The 24,892-nt window shown below is 38.3% G+C and overlaps 1 protein-coding gene across 3 annotated transcripts in view; it reads right to left on the bottom strand.

Moving 5' to 3' along the window:
* Positions 1 to 24,640, bottom strand: part of nrbp2b (nuclear receptor binding protein 2b) — a 32,240-nt gene extending 7,600 nt beyond the window's left edge. Inside the window, exons 1-5 of one of the 3 annotated variants that reach the window (XM_008396593.2) lie at positions 24,462 to 24,640; positions 23,922 to 24,281; positions 895 to 1,017; positions 269 to 370; positions 94 to 183 (exon numbers count right to left, since the gene is read on the bottom strand). In XM_008396593.2, the coding sequence (XP_008394815.1) occupies positions 94 to 183; positions 269 to 370; positions 895 to 1,017; positions 23,922 to 24,041 (435 nt within the window). In that variant the 5' untranslated portion in view covers positions 24,042 to 24,281; positions 24,462 to 24,640. Of the gene's footprint in view, positions 1 to 93; positions 184 to 268; positions 371 to 894; positions 1,018 to 23,921 lie in introns of all 3 variants that reach the window. The other 2 variants (XM_008396592.2, XM_008396595.2) reach the window with 2 other exon arrangements.
* Between the last annotated feature and the right edge of the window lie 252 nt (positions 24,641 to 24,892).

The following is a 24,892-nucleotide window of genomic DNA, read 5'->3' as shown; positions in this document are numbered from 1 at the left end:
TAATGAGTCATCCTTTAGGAAATATGGATCTGCAGTTCCTTAAATCACCTCAAGTCTACAACTGAATACGTGACTAAGAGTGACAATCCTGACCTTCACATTCATGGTCTTGTGGTTCTTTTTTGTCTTCTTCAGGAACTGCTTGAGGCTCCCTGAAGACATGTATTCAGTGATAAAAATGACCTGGAAAGGAAAAAACACATTAGCTGAAAATACTGTGTTTAATAAAAGATAGTGAAAAAAATAAGAAAAGCAATACACTTCTCACCCGAGCCTGGGTCTCCTTCATGTCCAGCCAGTACTTGTGGAACTTAACAATGTTGGGGTGTTCGACCTGCATCAAGTTCTCAAACATCTCTTTGATTTTTTCCTGAATTAGTAAAAAAAAATATAAGGAACTTTAAAAATAACATAATTTGTGTATGGATTTATACATGTTGTGAAGGTGCTTCTCATATTACAAAAAGAGATTGCTTTAAATGAACATAAAAGTTAAATCATAGCAGCTTTGGAGTCTGCTAAGCAAAGCCAGCATGACAGTTCATTATCTATAATGACCACCAGGGGGCAACTGTTACGGTTGTAGTCGGATCATTTAGTTACATTAATGAGCATCAACAAAAAAATGAGCTGGACATAAATTATAAAACGTGATTCCTACCCTTCATAAATATAGAAAACTCAGATGAGATTATTTTCTAAAACTCTCTGTTCATGCTAGCAACAGCTAAAAGCTAAGAATGTTGGTAAAAAGATGTGTAAAAAGGAACATAAATTAATTTCATAACTGGTTACTAATTTTTTCAACCGATGGGTTTTTGAGCTACTGAATGACAATAAGTATGAGAAATTAATGTGCATCAGAACCTGGAGTGTGTTAGTGTGTTACGGTACCTCCTGTGCTTTGAAGACCTTTTTGTCTGAGAAGAGAACCTCGTTCCACACCACCTCAACGCCTTCCTCTGTGTCCATGGCCAGGGAAGCACTTTCCACGCCAGGAACATTTCCTTGACTGACCTGTAGAGGGCAGATGGAAAAACACAAGGCTGTTAGCACGATCCTAGCATAAATGTAGCATTTAGCCAAATGCTAGCAAGAATGTAGCAGTTAGAATGTTTGTAGCGTAAAAGTACAGTAGAGTAAGTTCTGGGATTAACTGAGATAAAAGAATAAATCTACCATTAAGACTGCGTCAAGCATGAAATGTACCATTTTTTGTGATAAATGTAGCTTTTAGCATAATCTGAGCATAAATGTAGCATTAGAACCAATGGTAGCATTCACCGTAGCATTTAGCATGATGGAAGTATAAATGTATCATTTAGGATCATAGTGGAATAATATGTAGGTTTTAATATGATGGCGGAATGAAATGTAGGTTTTAAAATAATTGTAGCATTAAACGTAGCATTTAGCGTAATAGTAGAATGAAATGTAACCTTTACCATAATGCTAGCACAATTACAGCATTGGGTACAATACTGGTATAAAATGTAGCACTTAGCTTGATGCCGTTAAAATGATAAGTTAAAATAAAACTTCAAGACATGTAATCATCACCACATAGCTGGACTTTTCTGCTTCTACATCCTCCAATTTCTGACCATTAAATTGCAATCCGAGTGAGATACCACAATGTTAAGGTAGTGAATATAGGCAAGTGTCAAGTTGAAAATTCATTTTGAATTTTGTTTTGTGAAAAAAATGCTCAGACAAATAAGAGAGCTTTAAATTAAACCAAGCTAACCTCTTCAGCAACTATAATATGAGCTAAAAGCTCAATGCAGTACATTTGCAGGATTAATCACTCTTGCAGCTCCATTGATAAAGAGTTCAATGAGGACAGTTCATTACTCAATTTTTTCATCCATTAATGCCCGGGTATGCTTCAGTGTAGAGAGATGGGAGATATCAAATGCCACCAGTCAGCCATAACGTGATGAACAGTGAGCGGTAAAGAGATGAGCAGCAGCTTTTGTAAAGAAGGTAGAGACGGATTAGCAGGCGGCCGTCACACAGGGAGAAGTGAGGGGATTGTGGACGGAGGATTTAAAGAGACGAGAACAAGCCACAAGATGGTGGAGGAGGCGCTAAAGTACCAACAACTGCAAAGAAACAAACGAAGCTGACTGAAGTGTGGAGTGAAGAGGCTGTGACTGTAATCTGGAAATCCCACGGCTCGATCACTGCAAGAGGCGCCACAGTAGCAAAAAGCTAAAAGAAGACTCGTCACAGGAAATGCCTGTCTCAGCTCCGTAGCCTCCTGCTATATTAAAGCAGCAGTGGTGGTGCATTAAGTCGAGAGGCTGAACTGGGTTTGGAGTCCAGTGCAATAATACAAGATCCACAGCTCCTACTAATCCTGCACCTTATGCCTGCGGCACTAATCAGTTTCTGCTTAAGGGATAAGAAGGAATCAATTTCTCAGGATCCATTTAACTACATGTAGGTATAAGTGAAGTAGTAGACAAAGTTTGAACAATGACTGTATAGAAATACATATTTTCCCCTCTCTATATGCCATTTAATGAAATGTTTCCTGTTTTGGGCCAGATACAATTACCATCATTATTTATATTTGCTAAAATATTGCCAGAATGTTGAGAAAGACAAGAAATGTATGGGCAGATAATAGAAAAAATAGCAGATTGTGCAAACAGATGTGAGATTATAAAATCATACGTCTTTGAAATGCATTAGTAGGGCCTCCTGCACAACCAACTAGAGTGTAATAAGTGGTTTCTGAATGGTAGGTCAACCACAAAACACTTTTTCAGCAGCCATTGTACAGCACATACGGTGATAAAAACCAGCTGATCAAACATGCTGAAGGTTCGATTGGGTTGCTAGGACGTTTTTGAAACTGCTCATTTTCCAGACACCAAAAAACTTCAACTTATTACTTCCAAACAATTGCGCTCTTTTTAGAAGCAGTTGAGATCCAAATGCTTCCAATTCCTTATTTAAATTCCTTTAATAAGTAGCAAAATAAATGTTTTCTCCAACTGCGTGGTGCTAATAGTCTCATTCTTTCACGTTGAGAAAGCTTTTTTGTAGGTACAACTGCTTACAAAGGCAGTTCTCTTTTTTTAGGCCCGTCAAAAAACGGCTGAGTGAAAATCCCAGTTTTGGAAACATTCAGACCAGCCCAACTGACTCCAACAGCCAGGCCATGTTCAAAAGGTGCTGATGCTCAGTTTGAATGTCTCCTGTTATTATTATCTCACCTGTTATCTGAAAATATCAGGTGGGCGGTTCTGAAAAGACGTAAACAGACACAAAGCTTAATGACGGTGCAGAAATTCATACCAGTTGTTATTTGGGCTGGATCCTTTATTTAAATCACCATAATTAAATCGGAGCTATACGTTTGCAGCACTTTGTGGCATTATAGCTTCAGTTTGTGGAGTCTAAGCAACCAGACAAGGAAAATTATTCAGAGAAAAAGTTGGTCACATCAAACACAGCTGGGAAATACAGACTTTTTTATAACGACTATGGATTGTTTGTTGTACAGTGCAGCTGTAAGCTCTCTGCAGGGTCTCCTCTAAACACAAGCTGAACAACATACTAATGATTTACTAGTCTCACTCAGATGATAATCTGATTAGAGCTGGAACGCAGTGCTTTAATTTATTTATTCCTTTTAATTTTGACAGTTTACATATGGCATCAACCTATTTTCCTCCCCTCCATAGATGTTGTGAAACCCTCAGTCATCCAGTCCCAGTTTTGCGTCCCAGCGGGTTAACTGGGGGTCTGCAGCTTGGTCATGGTAGCGTGAGACTTGTAAACAGGACCCGCAATGCTGGGCTCTGATTGGCTGTTGGAAGGGAGGTGGGTTCAGGGTGTGGATGGGGGATTTAGGAGTCATGTGCTCATGTCAACACATCTATCCTGAAGTTTGTTGAATTTGTGTCTGAGCTGGGTAAATCTGGATCTCCACAGGCCTCTCATTACATTACTAGAGGTCTTATTCCTATACGCCTAGTGCCGACATGTTTTCAGCATGATTTGGCAGGGCCAGTCCAGTGCCTAGAGGAAAAACACCAATCAAAGTGTCAGGTGAGCTGTGACAATGTCAAACACACCCCATTATCCGAAAAAATTTTCACTTTTCTGTCAGAGTCCATCAAATGGGGGGAAAAAACCCCCCTTAAAATCTTGTTGTTTTTGGCATGAATTTAAAATGTGTTGGCCTTAATCGTGGAAAACGAAACAGGACTGAAGCTGGTTTAAAAGCATTTTGGAATTAGACTTCCATTAAATAAATGAAAATAGAGATTTACTATGAAAAAAAGAGGAGTTGTTTCACAAAATGCACCCTCATTCATATTCTAAGGTCAGTCTTTGGCTTTCTATTTGAATACAGGATTTAAAACAAAAGACAGCACAAGACGAGTTTCTTCTTATCTACCATGCAAACACTTTGTTAATCCAATCAAGGCTTCATCATCAACATTTTGTCTTTCTGGAAGAGCTCAGAGAATCAGTGAATAAACTGCAGCTGCTCTTTCAGCATGACGTCTTCACTGAAACAAAGTCTTTGTCTGATATCGTGTGGGCTGGACCATCACAGTAACGAGCTTCGTCTCAGACCCTGAAGTAGTCACCTTTGTTTCTCCTCCCACACCTCTTATATTGAAGATGAGCAGATGCACATTAATATTTAACAACCACATCTGGAGCAGCAGCAAAGGCTATGCAGTGACGGCGAGCGGGGGGTACTGTATGTAAATCAGCCGAGGCGTCTCCTACTGCTGCTGCGTACTTTCGCTCGCAGGGACGTTTCTGGCATCAAAAGAGGAGTCGGATCAAAGAAGTTGCACTGAAATGCTGCAGAAAGTGCCAGAAACAGAGTCTTTGTGAGGGGGATGTGAGAACGAAAAGAAAGGACACGCCCTGTTCAGCGCAAGCATGGATCTAGTTACTGGAAATAAAAAATTAAACTGAGTAAAAAATGTACAACAAATCTTTCCTCGACATTCAAGGACCTGATGAGATTTAGATGGTGAAAGTTTAAGGTCACAAATCACAAGTATGTTGTTTAATGACAATTGGATAAACATGTGAAGCCCTCATCTTGGCTCAGACACTAAACATTCATGTGCTGACAACTCAGAGGTCTGCATGGGAGCAACACCGCGCTCCATGTTTCCGCTTTTTCTGCTGGGACAGGATAAAACTGCACAAAGACAAATCTGTTCTGTTGCCTATTCTGGCCTTTGCAATGGTGGAAGTTATTAAAGCCATTTATCGCTAAGATAATCTTCTGTTGCCGCCTGATGAGAAGCATATTAAAACAGCAACAACATTACAGCCAAACAGCTTAATCAGCTTGTAGACATCCACATCATGCAGTTTTATTCCTCACTAAGAATGCAGACATTAACTGCACATTTTGTACTTGTGTTTATTAATTTGCAGTGATTTTCCAGAGACCTTATCAGAATCATCCTGTAATAGATTTGCTTTCCTTCCCTGATTGGCAAAACACTCAATAATAATATTTTGTGCAAAGCTGAAATTAATTGTAATGAACTGATTATTTAAATAGTTGTTAACTGGAGTATAAAGTCTAAAAAAAAGGCCATTGTTATGAAAGAACAACACACAGTAACAGTCACTAAGCCAAAACTGTACAAAAAATATTTACATCTAGCATTTAAAATATAAAAAAAGGTCTGTAAATTAGTTCAACTTGGAACTCCTCAGGTGGCAGTTTTAGTTTCACCAGGTCCTAATTCTGTAAAAACCTTTTTCTACCAATTATTAATCAGTTAATGCAAAAACTAATTAACAGATAAGCCCTACTATATTGGTGTTAAGTAAAGCAGAAAAACATTAACTAGACCAAAGATACTTAGTAAGATTTTGTGTTTTGCAGTGCAAATAAAAGAAGAATTCAAACAGTTGACCTTGAATACTAAATTTGAGTCCTTCGCAGGGTCACAAATGGCCCCCGGGCCACCATTTCGACACCACTGCATTTACAACGTCTGTGTAAATATTAAATACACGTCCCCAACATCACCAGCACCTTCCGCTGTCTTCTCCTCTGTCCTGTCACTGTCGTAGCTTTGAGCCCCGGCCGTCTGCTGACCTCCACATCTCCCTCTCATTCGCCTTGGAACGAGAACATAAACGGGTCGGCGTCTCGGATCGTGAGCTCATCGTGAACAACAACATGAACGCACCAGCTGAGACAAGCTTGATAACGATGTTAAAATTGGACAAACCATGTCAGGCTTTATGAGTTTTCAGAGCGCAAAAAGGTTTCAGCCTCTTTTTATAAAGCATGTGAGTTCAGGCAGGCGGACAGATCGGACGTCGTCATGTCTCACCCATTCATTTCCTCGTGAGGCAGTCGGCCTCCGACTGAGAGGAATGTCTCAGAGCCGGGCAGGTTAACAGAGCAGAGGGAGGCAGAGGAGACAGCAGCTGCAAACACACCACAGAACAACAAATAATGACCTGGACCTACTTGTGCTATGAGGTGTGGTCTAGTTCAACAACAACAAAACAGCTTGAATAAAGTTTTATTTTAAGGTTTTATGTAAAAACATGTTCTAAATGTCTAATTTGTGAAAATGCAAATGTTTCTGCAGTCTATAGGATTTTATGTAAGATTTCAGCTGCCAGGCAACTGATTCAAAAAGCAACCAGGAGGAAGACGGCAAACCGGGATTCGAAAAGACGAGAAGTACAGGAAGTGTCAGATTGTTTTATTGTGTAAAGCTTTTATCCTTAAATAAGAATTCCTAAGAAATTATGTAATAACTTTACTGGCTCCTGCAGCTATCAAAAAATAACTTCAGGGTCTGTGGCTTGGGTTAAGAGCACAAACAGATTAGCTTTGGCTTGATGTTGGTTTTCTGTAATTATCAAGCTATGCACCTAATGATGAATCATGGAGGAATGTTTTTTCCCGCTCTAGTGCCATGGTGACGAGCTCAGACTTAAAGGGGACCTATCATTTCAAATTCACATTTTGCATGCTTTTCTACTTCCATTTGGGTCTTAAGAGCTATTGGCAACAATTGTTTTGGTTTTAAAAACCTTCTAAATGTGGCGTTTCTCCTGCATTGCCAATCAGCTGGCTGAAAGAAATTACACTTTCAGCTGCAACCCCAAAAACTGACAGAAGAAACATTCTTTATTACCATGGCAGCTATTCATTTTAAAATCTGGGTTACATGCAATAAAGGCATTGGACTCTAAAGCTTAGAGTCAAATGCAAATTCAATGCAAAGCAGGATCCTGAACCTGCTGGGTCAGACACAAAAAACACTTTGGGTATTAAGCTGTGATTTAAAACGCTAGCCTGTCTCCATTGGTGATTTCTGCTGCTTGTGTCATCACTTAAACAACTGCTCATTTCAGCACTGACCATAGTTCATCTCAAACTGAACCAGAGAAGTAAGAAGAACCCATAAAGTTTCCTTCAGATGCCTGAAAATGTTGCATTTTTCTCCAAACACCTCTGCCCTACGTAGCTGAACTACTGAAACATTCTAGTGTAGCAAGAAAAAGAAAACAAGATGACAAAGTGAGGAAAGCTTGGGGCTATTTTATCCACAAGCATGTTCACAAAGTATCCCTTTTGGTCTCTTTAGCTAAAGACGATAAACACTCCTGATTGAAAGCATTGAAGCAAAAAAAAGCATGCATTGTTGTTACCTAAACAACAATGCATGCATAAAGCATGAAGAAAAGGAGTATTGTTTGCAATTGGATAAACATGTGAAGCCCTCATCTTGGCTCAGACACTAAACATTCATGTGCTGACAACTCAGAGGTCTGCATGGGAGCAACACCGCGCTCCATGTTTCCRCTTTTTCTGCTGGGASAGGATAAAACTGCACAAAGACAAATCTGTTCTGTTGCCCATTCTGGCCTTTGCAATGGTGGAAGTTATTAAAGCCATTTATCGCTAAGATAATCTTCTGTTGCCGCCTGATGAGAAGCATATTAAAACAGCAACAACATTAYAGCCAAACAGCTTAATCAGCTTGTAGACATCCACATCATGCAGTTTTATTCCTCACTAAGAATGCAGACATTAATTGCACATTTTGTACTTGTGTTTATTAATTTGCAGTGATTTTCCAGAGACCTTATCAGTATCATCCAGTTTTGTATTTGTTTGGGTCTATTTGATGACATTTTGGCACACCTGACATTTTCTCCCCAGATATTCATTAAATCATTTTTCTCTCCTACGTATTACAGACGTCAAAAAGACAAAAACTAATGGGTAAAAAATTCAGAACAGGCATTTCAGACTGTGAACAAAACTGGAAGTCTGTGTTGGACAAGAAAAACCTGATTGGAGAACCAAAAGTATTTGTGCCTGGTAAGTGTGAAGTTACAGGCACAAGTAGTACGAGTTTTATCATTGGATAGTCATTTGTAGATTTATTTCAGTCTTTTGCAAATACTAAACAACAGCTAGAGCACAGGACATTTGCAGTGAATATAACCAAAACAATCACACAAGCCTAGTGTCAGTGGCAGAAATGGCTCGTGGTCTTTTACCAAAGACAAAATAGAAATCCTACACATGCTAAAATCTGACACCACTCCATTTTTGTTTACGTTTCATGAAGAAGGAAGTTGTGCTCAGTGTCTTCCTCTGAGGTTTTTATGTTGTTTCCGTCAGTGTTTCTTGTTGCAGCGCCACCACAGGCGAGTGGAGGGACAGATCTTTCAAAAGGTTTGGATTGTTTGACTCAGTGCAGTGTGAAAGTGAACTGCACCAGCTGAAAATGTAGAAAATGCTGCAACTTTGGTCCCCAATCAAACCTAGTCTACTGGACTGTCAGGTGAGAAAACACCCCCCACAAAAAGACAAAAAAGCGAAGTAAAACAGAGTTAATACAGAAATAAATAACAGTACATGAATTCCCATCAATGGCTAGAACTCCAGGTACAGACCAATGAAAGCATGAGCGTTTTATACAAACAGCATTATCCAAATCCAAACAGCTTCAACTGATGAAAACTGGTCGCCTCTGCACATTGAAAGGATCTAAAACTGTGAGAAATTTAATAGTTTTGAAGCTGCAACTATTCAAATCCTAGGTACACCTTGGTAATATTAACCAGCTAAAGCCTCCATGGTTAAATTTATGTGTTTTATTCCAACAACTTGTTCACCCTTAACCAAAAAACGTCTAATTAAATTCAAGCAATGCTTTTAAGGCCTCAGGAAAGGTGTTATTTCACACCCGTCATTAAGGATTTGCACTTGCACACTTGATGATGTCAGCTAAAGGGCTGGTAATTAGACCACCATTTCAATAAATGGACTAGTTTAACTAAAGTTTACGTCACCTTTTAATGCTCATGACGTTTTTGTAAGGTTTCTCACTGGAGACACTTAAAAAGCTCTGGCAGAGAGTATTAAAGTTCTCCATAAAGCAGGCTAATTTCTGCCCACTGGATTACCCAATTCATGCTTGTAAATCCACACACGCACACAGACTGATTGCTTCATTGCTACTACAAACAGTGGTAGAGAAACACACCATGTGAGCTCCTTCAGCTACGCCCCCTTCCTCTGCATCCCAGCAGCAGCAGCGGTTACTGCAGCATGATTTCCCAGGAAGGAAAAGCAGTGACTCAGGGTAAAAGCTCAAAGCACTTGGCAAACAGAGCAAAACCTCATTGACTTCTCGCCACGGCAGACCATCAGCAAAGGCGAGGAACAGCGGCCCAGAGCTTGATTGTGTTTGCGACTGACATTAGCTCAAGATACTCCCATTGCTGGAGGGAAGAATATATAAGTGACGGAGCATTTAGGCTTAAGTTTTCCTTCCAGCAGCCTTTTGTTTTTAGACAAAATGAATTAATTAAATGGCAAAGTGTGGAGAAACAGAACCGCGCTGCAGGAAAGTAGACAGAGGTTGTGTTTATCATGTGGCTTTTTTATTCTGGGGGGATTAAATTGAGAAAGTGAGAGTCAATCTGAGCTGGCTGTCAGCACACGCTCAAACAAAAGCCTTTTGGCAGACATGCATGAGACAGCCACTGTTTTTTTCCCCCCCCTCCATGCACATTATGCAACAACACAGACAAAGATCAATAAGAGTGTCTGAAAAGCAACACGTGGGGGAGGGGATGGTTGGTGCTCGTTTGTCCAACCCTCATTTACCTGTCCACACTTTCTGCTCTACACATAAACTACCAAGCCACCACACAGTCATGGGCCTGAAATTCAAGTTTGAGTAAGAATGGAAAAATGTGTAGAAGGAGAAATGATTGATGAAGACAGAGATGAATGGACAGATGGTCAACTGACTGACAGATGGACTGACAGATGAATGGCTGAATACTCTGATGGCTTCACTGACGGGTGGATGTGCTAATTGATGAAGGCATGGGAGGGATGGATGGATGGATGGATGGATGGATGGATGGATGGATGGATGGATGGATGGATGGATGGATGGATGGATGGACGGACGGACCATCGGAAGGAGTTTTTGGACGGACGGACCAATAGATGGAAGTAGTTTTTATTGATGGATGGACAGACAGACAACCAACAGAAGAATGAAGGGATTGACAGATGGATAAATTATTACATCCTCAAAAGATCAGATAAGGTTTTATTTTAACCAAACAACAGATATTTCTTTCCAATCATCTGAAATTTATGATTTCTTATGAAATAGATTCGACTTCTATACATTAGACACCCTATAAAATGTTCCATAAGTACCATTAATCTGACTTCAACATAATAAAACATAATTTACGTTTATTCAAACGGAGGTCATGAACTTTGTGCCCTCGGCTGTAACTAAAGCCCCGATCAGTGATGTGCAGCAGAGCAGGGGGACCTTTTTAATTCTCCGACTCTATATTTAATTCATCAACCACCTCCCTGATTGATGAATGCCGAGAAGCATATTTAATTCAGCTGCTGCTTCCCAGAAAGGTGCTTTACTTTTCAGCCTCAAAAACAGTGGCCGCATTCAAATTCTCAAAGCAAAGCAGTTTTTTATGGGACAAAGCCCGCAGAAAAGCTTGCAAAACAGACTACAGATTGAATAAAGGAAGCAAACGGAACAAACAGAAAATACAGATAAAGACAAGCAACTGTCGAGCATGTCTCCATTTATCCTCTCATTTAACCTTTTAAATGTCTGCACGTTGTTCTTCTGCAAGGCCAAGTGTCTCCTTGCCCTTTCGTAAGTGTGTATTTGACATGCACACACAGATAACCATGTTTGGTTTCAAAGGTCGAGATGTGAGCTGCTGAAATGTTGAAATGAACGAACACTTGGCCGAGCAGTTTTCCACCAGGTCGTCGACAACTTCCTGCAGAACTCCAGCGCTGCTGACAGTTTAAACACACACGTCTCCATCTGTATGCGAGCAGCTGCAGCTTTACACTCAGTTGGGTGCCTGATGTTTTTACAGCTGATACTCACACGCAGATTTCTTAATAAAAGTGACCTGCAGGGTGGAAAACATTGGTGTTTTTCCTATAAGCAGGAGGGTAGTAATATTAAAAATACTGAAAATGAAACTGTAATGCTATCATTTATTTTACAACATCTAAGAAATAAAAAAGCTACATCATAATTTTAAAAAACACAACGGTAATAATCACACCCATTAAATTTTTTCATGTTTTCCGATATATTTTAATGGGATTTTATGTGACAGACTAAGACAAATTGTGTAATATATGACATGGAAGGGGGCTGCACAGTGGCGCAGTTGGTAGAGCTGTTGCCTTGCAGCAAGAAGGTTCTGGGTTCGATTCCCGTCCCGGTCTTTCTGCATGGAGTTTGCATGTTTTCCCTGTGCATGCGTGGGTTTTCTCCGGGTACTCCAGTTTCCTCCGACAGTCCAAAAACATGACTGTCAGGTTAATTGGTCTGTCTAAATTGCCCCTAGGTGTGAGTGTGTATGTGCATGGTTGTGTGTCCTGTGTGTCTCTGTGTTGCCCTGTGACAGACTGGCGACCTGTCCAGGGTGACCCCGCCTCTCGCCCGGCACGCTAGCTGGAGATAGGCACCAGCAACCCTCCCGACCCCACTGAGGGACAAGGGTGAAAGAAAATGGATGGATGGATGACATGGAAGTTAAATTTTAGTTTTATTAAAACACTGATTACTTCAATAGGGATGTATTCCTAATCATCATGGAAGTGTGCATTAGCTTTTACTTTTTGCATATTTTGATGTTGAATTCAACACATTTTTAAAATAGATTTTCTTTTATGTTGGAAATGAGATTTTTAGCTTTGAATTTTAAAAAAATTATAATGTTCCGTTGGACCACAGCAGTCTTTACATTTGTGAAACAAAATAACAGTAAATGTGAACGTCTTGCTTTCATTCACACTATAATTACATACTTTTTGGGTTAACACGCTTTTCAAATTGTTTTTTTAGTTTGACACAATGCAGTGTACAACTGAAAATGTAAGAAATATTGCAGTTTTTTAGTTCCCAACCCAACCGAGTTTACTGAAAGAATCAACATATCAAAGCTCAAGTTTTTCCACTGCAACAAACCAAACTGAAAACCTTTCTACAAATTCGTGTCACCCATTAAGCATGTTAGGTATTTTACTCTTTGTTCTTTTAACAAAAACATTTAACAGTCCAACAATTCATCAGAGATGCACAACTACATAAAACAGTTCAACCAAGCCATTATAAACCGAAAGACAACATGCATTTTTCTACAGAGATAGGAGGATATTTATAGGAGCAGATTAGAGAGGAAAACAGGTGTTTAGTGAGATTAGCTAAGGAATAGTTCAGCAGTTACAGACAACACAGCGAAAACAGCATCCATCAGTTTCAAACTAAGAAGACTCAATATAAAAATGCTCAGTGATTTCAAACTGTTCCTACACATTTATCAGAAAAAACTCCAGAATTTTCCATTTTCATTTACTTTATCCACAGGGTACTTTGAGAATTCAAAAAAAGTCCTTTAATTTTATTTCATAGCCTGGATTGCAGTCAGAGAAATCTCAGTTTGATGAATCTTAGACAATATCAAGCTACTAGCTAATAGACATTTGCTGTGCATCTTTTATCAGTTTACCAGATACACTGAAAATGATTCCAGTAATTAATTTTTGATACAGTTTATAAATTGCAAAGTGTTTGCTAGATTTTCAAAGTAATACAAAGATTAACTACTTCATTTTACATATAAAATAAATGAATCATTAAGTAATTGCTTGAAATACAGTTGTTTAGAACTACTGCAGATTTAATGGTGGCCATTTGCAGAAAAGCTCAACGTTTTCTGTTTGTTTTTATGTAGGAAGCTTATTTCCGGTTAACTTTATGTTCCTTTTTTCCACAGTGACACCTACTGGTTAGGAGAGGTACCACAGTAAGTGTAATTCACAGATCAAGCTGGCGCTCACTCTACTGCCCCTCATGGCTCTGGCATTAACTTGTTTGTTTGTAGTCGGATAAAAAGATTTGCATCTTTAACGACAGAACTTCTGCAAATCTAGTGAGCCAAATCTGTGTAAACAAGTAAACGTCACAACATTTGTCACAGTTTCAAATATAATTCAGCTGTTGTTAGGAGTCTAGAGACCAAAGAGAAACAGAAAAACTGTTGACGAGAAAATTTCTGAACAAAACTAAAACAAAAACCCATTTAGAAGGACCAAATGTGAATACATTTTAATGTTAGTACAGAATACATACATTTATTTTATTAATCCGATCATTTAACTCTTTCAAATTATTCTAAAGACAGACTTGTAAGTTTCAGATTCTTGCACCGTTTTCACAATTTTATTTTAATCTGAAAAGTTGTGCATGCTTTCTGTACATGGAATATTACTGAGTATTTGTGTTTTTGAAACCTTAAGGGAAAAAAAATCTAATCAAATAAAGTTTTCAAATCTAGAATAAGAGTAAAGTGTTTATGTATTGCAAAAGAAAACTCAATCCACCACATTCTAGAACAAATATTTCACCTCACTGTTAAACAATCCCCCACAACTAAAAAAAAAAAAAAAACCCTTATGGTCAACTAAATGTAGAGAACATTTAGTTGACTCAAACCAAAAGGCTTTGAGATGACTAATTAATTAAGACTTAAATCAAAAGTGTGGGACTAGAAGTAAATTAAAATGTGCTTTCAAAATTAACGCTACACAAGCCAAAACTTTCTTAAAAATCATTAACTACTAGCACGCAATAATTAAACCGGTAAAGCTTTAAAACCACCTGCCCAGTCATGCAGGTGGTTTTAAAGGCATGACTGGGCAGGTGGTTAACATACCCTTTAGCAAAGCTGAATACTGCCCAACTGTTTTTAATGTTTCACCTCAGAGATTTGAAGACGAGAAACTGTTATGTGGTAGAAAACAAACACCTTGGACACCTGACACATGAAACATGGCAGTGGCAGCATCATGCTGCGGGGATGGTTTTCTTCAGAAGAAGCTGGTCAGAGTAGATGGGAAGATGGATGGAGCTAAAAACAGAGGAAAGATATTCACCCTACAGCAGAACGACATTTAATTATAATTAGAGGCTTTTTGTTGGCTTATAAAAGTAACTTTAATACAGTGCATCAAAGTTTATGATTGTAAATGTTGTAAAGTTCAAGAGAAATTAAAGTTTTTGCATGGTACTGTGCGACAAGTTAAACTATTCTTCTGCTGCATTTTCTTTCTATATATAAAAAAATAATTTTGAGTTAGGACTGCAATTATAACTATTTTAGTTATCGATTAGGGTCATGTTTATTTCGACAATCGATTAATCGGATTAAAAATGGGCAAATTTTGCTGATTTTTCTTCTAAACTGTTTTATACAATATTAGAAATAAAAAATGCAAACGATTCCATTTCTTTTTTAAACATAAAAATAAACATTTTACTCCATAAAATACACAGCATTCCTTCAGTGAACTCTTGATAATTTGTAGCATCTGCAGCTAAAAAATACTTCTAACATTAAAATGTGAAAAGCTTCAATACAGAGAAGAGCTGATCTGTTGATTGGCTTTTCAATTAACAGATTAAATAACTAGATAACAAAAAGTGCTTACTGGGATAATTGTTTCACAGAATTTGAAGAAGGTGAAGTTAAAACTTTGCCTCTTGAGTTTTGAGTAGGATATATTTGATATATTTACAATGTTTTTTTAATTCATCTGAAATGCAAAATGTATACAGTTTTTGTACAGTTTTGGCTTAATTACTGCTCTGAATATGTTTCAGCAAATTGCCTGTTTTCTCCAGTTAGTGACTGATTACTAAATTAGTTGGCAATTATTTCAATAATAGATTCATCGTGATTAATCGTTTCAGCCCCATTTATGATGCTGCGCCGCTTTAATTATGTTGTTGCTCCCGTAAGGTGATCCATTTCTCTTTTCCAACAGCATGTGTGGAATAAATACAGCCATACATAAAAACACCAATCCACTGGTTGAAATATGATGAAAAATCCCCTTTTATTAGCTGAAGAGATTGAATAAAGTTCAGACACACATTGTCTACCAAACTTTGTGCCCCAGTTGTTAATGCAGACTTCTGAATCCCAGCCAACATAACAGTAACACCATAACTTCCAGTATTTTCTCAGAAGGCATTACACAACCGTTCTTATCAGCTGAAGCGAACGCAGCCGGCCTCGTAAACCGATCCTGACGTGTGAAAGTCTGGCTAAGTTTGTTCTACGGACTGTTTGGAGAAATCTGGCTTTAAAATTTTAATGGAAGGCAAAATACTTAGCCTCGGTGAGCAGCGCCAACCATGTTGGTTCAGTTTTTACTGATTGATTTCCTCCTTGAAAAGCTGCCAGACTAAAGGGCTGAAGCCAGGATTCAGCACTTTTAGTTTTATCATTCCACCGCACGGATACAGCCTCAAAGAGCCGCCTCATGTGATGTCAGGCTATCTCTGCGCTGAGTAAATTAGATAAAATTGAAACACTAAGTGCTGCCTTTAGGTTGAAAGAGGCAGAGGAAGAAAAGCTGGCTCCAGCATGCTCACAAACAAATAGTATAATAACTCCATTGTGCTTAGTGACCCAAACAAAGTCTCTTTGTCATGTGTAAAAGTCTGAAACCTATGATGCAACCCTCAAAATCCTTCACACATGTCACCAAAGATGACCACAATCTTTCAGAGATCTTGCATATGCAGCCTGGAGGTTAGAAATATGTCGAGCTTGAAATATGAAGTGACACAAACCACAGGGACAGTTTCTATAAAGATCCTGGCGGACACATCGGCCTTTCCTCGAAGTGCTATTATGCACACCAGTTCTCAGTTCCAACTGGCAGAAGGTCGGTGCAGCTCCATTTCATGTTGCTGGAGTGAAAACAACAACAACCACCTTAGTGTATATATTTCTGCACATCTCATGACCCCCAGGGACCTCGATGTTTTGGTTATGGCGACGTCACATAATCACTGAGCTGCGGTTTCTGACAAAAAATCCTGCTAGCTTTGAGCATCGTTTATGCCATTTGTTTTCCCTCCGTCACTCAAGAGTCATTGAATAACTATTTGTCATGTTGTAAATCATGAAGCCGGGTGTTTGGCTCATCATAAGGGGGTCAGACGAACAAGAAAAAGAAGATTTTAGCAATATTTTTGGGGAAAAAAAAAATCCAAGTCAGTTTTACAAAGGAAAGCAAAGAGTTGACAATCAATACATTGTGTTTTCAAACATAAATCTAAAATGGCCCCCATCTTGTTTTTTCTTTCCAAACTGAGGCTAGATGAACTAAAAAAAAATACTTTTTCCGATCAAATAGCTTTGTAGATATTTTGTGCTTCCTCTAATTTTGTTTTTAAAAAGTCACAATGAGTCTTCTTCCCACAGCAACAACTTCCACATTGAAGAGTGTTAGCTAGTTTGCACAACTAACCACAAAAGGGTTGGATTTTTGAGTTTCAGTCCAGATAAAAATCGACCCGGTCAGTAGAAGTTTATTGTATCATTTATTGTGAAAATTACTTTTCATAGGAATCTGGATTTATTGCAACAACAATAAATTCAAATCAATGTTTGAAAATCCCCAAAACTTCAGTTTCGTTCACTTTGGATGAAAATTATGATTAAACGCAGCGACTGTAAGCAGTTTAGTGATATAAATCACACTGGTGTCCATTTTTAAAAAAGACAGCATAAATGTATTTAACAGTTTTTTATCAGGTACTGGCAAGTTTCTTGGTAGATTTTTGCACATTTTGTATGAGAATTTATACATTAACAACTGGTAGCATTTTAGCTAGTTACTTTAGAAAAGAAAAATCCTATGACAATAAATAGTATGGGGCTGTAAATTAATATTCTGAGGTAATTATTTATCTAATCATCTCTAAGTAGAGGCAAAAGACATTTTTAAATAGAGAGACAAGCAGGAACATGAAGAACTCCTCCTCTGACCATCTGTAATAAAGTTATGCTGCCAAAGCTTCAGTTACCACAATTAGTCTCAAATCCCAGACCGATAATATCCATCTTTGCACAACTCATCAGAGGGTGGACAGCTTAGTCATTGTGAGGGGTGAAATTGCTGCTGCTTTCTATAACTTTAAAACGCACAACGTTCATTAGCCTTTTCGCTTCTGAGCTCCACTGATTGAAAGAACAGCAACTCTATAATAAAGCAAGTCCAAACATGTAAAAGTGCCGACAATATTGTGTTGGTGAGTCAGTCATAAATCAGCTGATGGGCTTGTGGAAACACAGCAGGACCTCCCTGGGGTTCCCACACAGAGGCGACTGGAAAAACTTGAAAAAGAAATAAACTTTAACCAAAAACTACAGCAACAAGGTGTGGGAAGTGAAATACATTTCTTTAACCCAAGGCGACATTATGAATATAAAAACCTTTACGATTTTAAATATTTAGAACCACAAATTCCAGCTGAGTGGTGAAGAGTTAAAGCAAAACTTCCAGGTTCGATTCCCAAACTGTCCATTTCCTGTTTTGTGTTTGTCAATAATGGTCTCTACCACCAAAGAAAAACAATAAAAAGAAAACAAAAAATTTTATATTGTTTCTAAAAGCAAAAGAAAACGGAGCATTGCTGTTCCATGACTGCTGGAAAAGATGAGCGTTTTGTTGTTGATGACTTGACTTTCAAAAACCACTGGTTCCTTTCTTGTTGGTTGTGCAGGAGGCTCTACTAAAGATTTTCAAAGATGTACAGCTGTATAATTGTGCATCTGTTTTCAGCCATTTTCATGTGTGTAAATGTTGAGATTAGCAGCTTATTTTGATTAAAAGTGACAAAGATATCCTAAAATAGCTCATTCTTAAAGGAGCTCAAAACAGACAGAACTGACCAGACAAAAATCTCATCATCTAAGAATTATTTTGTGCAAAAAATTTATTTAAAATGTTTTCTACAGCCCATAGACTGGTCCTAACTTGTTCAAGAAAGCATAAAACATTCTCTTTAAAAGTATCCTGGGATTTAAACGTGCTTCCTGGAAAAGCCCTACAGCTGTGAGGAGCAAAGCACAAATAGGTTCACTACTGTCGACTGCCCCAGAATCCCCTGGAGGGAAACCTGAGAGGGAAACCTTCCTGAAAGGGCAGCATAGGCAGATTATTATGGACTATGAAAGATTAAGAGGACACGCCGGGTCGGGCAGCTCCTTCCTACAATCCGCAACCAGACCAGGACTTAGAGGAGGAAATGCTCTGCTACTACTGACTTAATAGCTCCTTTTATTTGTCAACTGTAAGATTCGGTTGAGTTATGTCGGCATTTTATGGCTCTACCCCAGGACATCTTTACCAAACTAATTTAGAGTAAAATAGAAAATTCAATGGAAGAATTTCTGAGCAGGTTTTTCCCTGACAGAACAAGTTTTGATCCAAACTTGGGGTAAAAATCAGAATGTTTGTAAGCATTTAAAAGGATTTAGGTAATCCAGTTAGCTGGTATGCACTGTGCCAAGACTCACTAACAAACGTCTCAAAGTTTTCTGGTAAAAATCAAACAATTTTGTGGAAAATATTTCCGGACCACCTAATTTCTCCATTTTGTAAATTACAGATTTAATCTGTTTTTGTCACATTTATTTGTTTCATAATAAGCAAATTATAATATCTGAAAAAGAAAACCCAAGTAAACACAAACTTTAATTAATTTATTGAGGGACAAGTGCTACTCAAACCAACTTGCCCAATAAATCATGAATAAACTGAAAAAAATACTTTTTTTTGGTTCCATCTTTGGGAGTCAAACATGAAGTAGGCCAAAAAAAATATCTCAAAAAGTAAATGATTAAAAAAAGTAATGATAAGCAGACTCAATATCAGAACAAAAACTACAATTATTTTAGGATAATTATTAGCCTAGCATAGCTTTAGCCAGATTTGTGTTCAATTTTGATACCTTTAATGGACAACACTATTGTTAAAATATCTACAAACTAGGCATTAAACTCACAAGACGAGAGAAAACACTAAATTCAAGGAAATGAGGTGGGACAAAAATAAAACTTATTTTACAATAAAATGTTTTGTCTTTATTTTAGTTAAAAACAAACTACAAGTTTTCTAAATCTCCCTTCAGAAACCACTGGAAAACATCATAAAGCCAAAAATATACCTCAGACAGTTACTGTTATAGTTTTCACATTAAATGTTCATCTCCAAAGCAGTTTTTTGTTCACTTTCTGCAGGTTTAGTTAAAATATTATTCAGCAATATTATGTGTCTAACTGTCCAGGCGTTGCTTCAGTCTGACTCAAGCCATCCATTACAAATCATGACCTCCTAAATTGTTTTGCCGGTTCTTTTCCAACTAAAGGAGAAGCAGAACAACATTTCAGTACCACTGTGCAACAACTCCCCTCCCAGTTAAATTAGTGTGTCCCTTAAAGAATGTTACAAGTTAAACCACCAGCTCTAGCTTGATTTATTTCATGTCTCATCTTGTGCTGCCACTTAAGGGATAAAAAAAAATGAATGGCCAAAACTTCAGCTGCAGCTTCTGCTTATTTTTGTGATTTTAATTACACAACACACTATTTTCCAATCATATCAGCAAAATATACGAATGTAAATCAGTCAAAACTATCTCAGGTCATCAGGGAGATTAAACTGCTCGTTTGATTAACAAAGCAGTGCAAAACCACAGCTGAGTGTTAAAGAGAAAACCCATCAAGTACAAACATCCAGAGCAGTGAGTCAATGGTTCAATGTCTGATTACATCACTTGTTACTCCATGTGATTGTCTTATTTTATATGTTCTTTTACAAAGTGTAAATTAAATATGTATTAAGACTTATAGAAAGATTTTTCAGCTTCAGTTTCTTCAAAATAAGAACATCTTTTGTTAGTTTTACAAAATAACCTGATGTCAACTGGAAAATCTGTGATTTATTATCATAAAAATGACCATAATTTGCTAATGATTAAATCATATATTGAAAAATAGCAAAATCGGGTTAAAACTTGGACTAATTGTCTAAGTTGACTGTGTTAACATCATTATCTCTTCAAATGTGAACCATTTCACACAAGTTTTAACGTCAAGCAGACTGGACTTTCAGTAAAGCGCTTTGAGATCCCTCAATAGTGCACCGGTTTGCTAGGTCTCCACATAGTGGAAACCTAGCTTACCACAGCTGTTTTTCTTGGGTGAACATTGTGTTTTGCACTGACGCCCAAGTTTGGCATTCCAGATGCTATATGTAAACATCTTTCACAACTTTTGAACATCTTGGCATTTGGAAAACAAAAACAATAAAACGTGTTTCTTCTTTGGAGAAAAACAAAAACCCAATACAACTGTAAGAAACTACCAGACATTCACCACCAAAAATTAAAGCCCCGCCTTTATAGGATTTGTTCTCCAACCTCCGATAATATTGGACAGATGCTCTTATCTCGGCGAGGTGCAAAGGGAAACGTGACAGCTCAGACAACGCAGCGGTTGGTAATCAATGGGTGGAAACACATGAGGGTGGGGAGGATTGTGGGTCTCCATGTTTTTAAGATGGAGAACTTGAAATGGGTTTCCACAGACCCGGCATGTGTATAAGAGATAATCTTTAACTTAAATTTTCAACCTTATCTAGAGCGGCTGGCAGCAGCAACACCCATGGTTTCACAACACTGAAACAACATCCAGGTCGCTCACATTCCTCACATAAATTGGATGTATTGCTGTAAATCTAGCAGCTGGGAATGACATAAAAACAAACACCGGAGCTTCAAACTCTGGGTTATATTCCATTAAAGGGACTCAACAACCTGAATACTCCATAAAGTCAGAGTTGATGCAGGCCTGCATTCTCTGTTGCCTCTTGTTTTTACCAAAACAAATATTTAAATCCATAAAATAAAATCACAAGAATGTTAAGAAATGATTTAAGTGTTTCTGAACCAGTTTCTGTTTGCAACAGTTGCAGGGTGAAGGAGTGAAATTATTAACTGCTCAAATCAGTGGTTGTTATTGTGTCTGACGATAGATGAGATGCTCAAGCTTTTATGAGCAACCTTGAAATGCAAGCAAAAATTACTCAAATGAAACAGAAATCGAGTTAACTAAAGTTCTCAGCAAAGCAAAGTGCGTAAACCTGTTTATCCAGGTGAAATGCATTACCTCACAAAAGTATTCATAGCCCTTGAACAAACTTCAGTTTGCTTTGTTGGGATTTTATGCGATTAGCACACAGGCAATACACTGGATTTTATTTAGTAGTGCCAGAGTAAAGGGGGCTTAATAAAAATTGATTTTTTCCAACAAAAGAAAGAGGAAAATGCACATTTATTTAAAAAAAATAATAATTTAATGCTTAATTATGCAACATTTTGTGTTTGTTCATGACATAAAATCCAGACTTAAAATTAAGTCTGTGGTTGTAATGCAACAAAATGTGAAAAACTGAAAGAAAGAAATGCACTCCAAATTGGCATTTTGATATGTGTCAATGCAACTTTAGTGATTTACTGCGAGATATTTATTCCTTATAAAGATGTTTAACTGTGAAACTTTTCTGTAAGTGATTAATCTTGCAGTGGCAAACACAATAAAACATCATTTCAAATTCATGGTGAGAAACTTGGAGAGAAAGCTCACAATGTAAACAAAATGCTTTTTTAGATTGTCCAAACACATCAAAATGTCAAAGATGCATTCCATTTTAAAATATTTGTCAATGATTATTTGATTTGTGTTGAGAAGTATTTTCTTTTAAGCTTGTAATGGTTTGTTCTTCCTAAGCAACACACACCAAACAGGTAAATAATAATCTATTATTAGCTAATCAGTAAATTGATTGGTTGTTGCATGTATAAATCAGAGCAGACTTTGATTTAGAGTTGTTAAGCTGTCAGAAATGCACTTCTCCTTAACCGCTATGCTTTTATAATGCAATGTTGGATTTTATGGCTGCGAGATCTTAAAACCGCACAGTTCACACAATCCTCATCAAAAACGAGGGTAAACAGATCATAGCTAGGGATCGTGGGACTAAGACTTTGATTATCATACAGATAATAAAATATAGTGTAAAAGCATGTAAAAAAAAAAAAAAACTCACTCTGTCTTTTGGCTTTTTTTTTTTTTTACTTTTTCCAGTTCACATCTATTGTACAATTTTAGCTCCTAACATAAAGCTGGCTTAGGTTATTCAGTAGCAAAATCACAAAAATCGCCGTCCACCAAGTCCCAATAAAACCTTTTCACTTCCGATGCAATACCGATATTGCATCTTTGAGCATCGGACGATATCGATATTGATTTGATGCAATATCAGCATTAATGATACTTTTATTTTGGACTAAATGCTGAAGCGGAGTCTTATCAACGAGTTAATATCTGAGATTTTAGAAGCAGGCCAATACAGGCTGATATTGGACCAATATCCAATATCAATAGGAGATCGGGACACCCTTAAAAACATATGTCAGAAGACTTTATGTGTGGTGGAGAACTAACACCACCACACATCCACACACATCCAGTGAAGACGTTTTCTGCAAGATTACGGACAAATACAGAGTAATCCTGGAGGAAAATCTATAAGAGGCTAGAAAAGGCTTAAGAGCGGGATGGAAATTCACCTTCCTGCAGGAAAAACGACCTAAACTTACACCCAGAAATTCAAAGGAATGATTCAATCAAAGTCCAGACCTACAACGATTTGAGGACATGAGGTAAAACGTGATCATTGATCGTCTCGGACGTTCTCCATCCAATCATATTGATCAAAGAAGACAATGCTATCAGGTTGATAGGGATCTATCAAGCTGATAGGGACGTACAAACTCAGACTTGCAGCTGCAACGCAGTGAAAGGTGGTTCTACAAAGTACTGACATAGGGCAGCTGAACGGAACATGCCACACTTGGGAAAATATGAAAAAAAAGTTCAAGAACAGTGAATCATTTTGGAAATGCTTGTCAGAGTTCACTTAAAAGTCAAAATGCATTGGTTGGACTGTGATTCCTGGTAGTTTTAAGAAATGAATCCCTAAATCTTAATCTGGGTTCCAGGTTTTTATTTTCTCAAAAAGTTCAGCATAATCCAATCAACCCTTACCTGCTACATTCAAGCATACGATATTAAATGAAAATGTGGGAGAGGTTATAATGCTGTCGAGTCCCACACATTTAAGCCCTCAAGCCCATCAAACGCAGCATGTTTATATCCAGTTTTTATGGCCTTGGTGCAAGCTTCTGCTCCTCTGGGCGTTTAGTCTGCACACTGAAATAGATTTCATGTAGGCTATGCCGATCACTGGATGTCACGGCGTGAGATTTATTGGTGGATTCGTGCAGAAACGCCAATACCTCGGCCTGGCTCAAGCATTGCATAACATACAGGAGGTCCAAAGTGACCACAGGGGAAAAACAAAAAACAAAAACAAACCCCATCCACTCACATCAAGATAAAAAAATAAATAAATAAAAAAAACGGCCAACCTGCTCTTTGCGTTTCTGCCAGCGGCCGCAGGGACTCTCCTCCAGGATCTCACTCTCGTCCTCGCTCTCCTCCTCCTTCCCCTCCGATCCTGATTTCCTCTCCGGGACGGACATCGTCATTTTACCGCCGTATGTGTCCAGATTTCAACCCCACAGACCTCCTGCACGTCTCCTCCTCTGTCTTTCCTTCTTCCTCTTGTCCCGTGTTGTTGTTGTGGAGGAGGAGGTTTGCAGAGGCTGTCCGCTCCGCCGCTTGTCTGCGCAGCGCAGTCGAGAAACCCACCCCCCTTTGCCTGAAGACCGCAGGCTCCCTCCGTCTGTCTGTCTGTCTGTCAGCTCCTTCTTGGCGCTCAAACCCCCCTGCAGACAAATGGATTTCCAGTTGAAAACGCGCAGCCCAACAGCCGACACGCCCTTTAGATAAAATCTACAAGTGTGCACATTGCGAGGGTTGGATAAGTCAGAGGAGTGGAAAAATACATCCCAGGACTGCATGCAACGCACGTTGTGAAACGGTTTCCCTGTGTGTCTCACCAATACCTAGAAAGCCTCGGTGGTAAATAACCGCTCCGCGACGCGCAATCATCCCGTGCGCTCATGTGAAGCAACAGAGACCGTCTGCTCCACGGAGAAGAGCGCATTCTCCGACCACGGTGTCTGCAGAAGCCGAGAGTTGAGCCGCTGCCAGGCACGGTGCGCAGAGAGGATGGTGCCAAATACCGTAACGCCGCTAATCTGTGCGCACAGCCAGCTCCTGCGATGGAAGAGAATACGTGTATCACAGAGGATTAAATTTAGCCTGCACTTTGTTTGTTACAGTTATAATGTTCGACAAAATTTCTGTAACATCGAATTTAAAACGTTTAAAAAAAAAAAAAAGAGAGAATGTTGCGTATCAAATAAAGACAAAAATAGTGCTAATTAGTTTTTTTTTGCTTTAAGATATATATATATATATATTTGCTTTAAGA

The sequence above is a fragment of the Poecilia reticulata genome, linkage group LG20 (genome assembly GCF_000633615.1).
Source record: "Poecilia reticulata strain Guanapo linkage group LG20, Guppy_female_1.0+MT, whole genome shotgun sequence".
Classification (NCBI taxonomy): Eukaryota; Metazoa; Chordata; class Actinopteri; order Cyprinodontiformes; family Poeciliidae; genus Poecilia; species Poecilia reticulata.
This window is presented reverse-complemented; position numbering and strand designations above follow the sequence as displayed.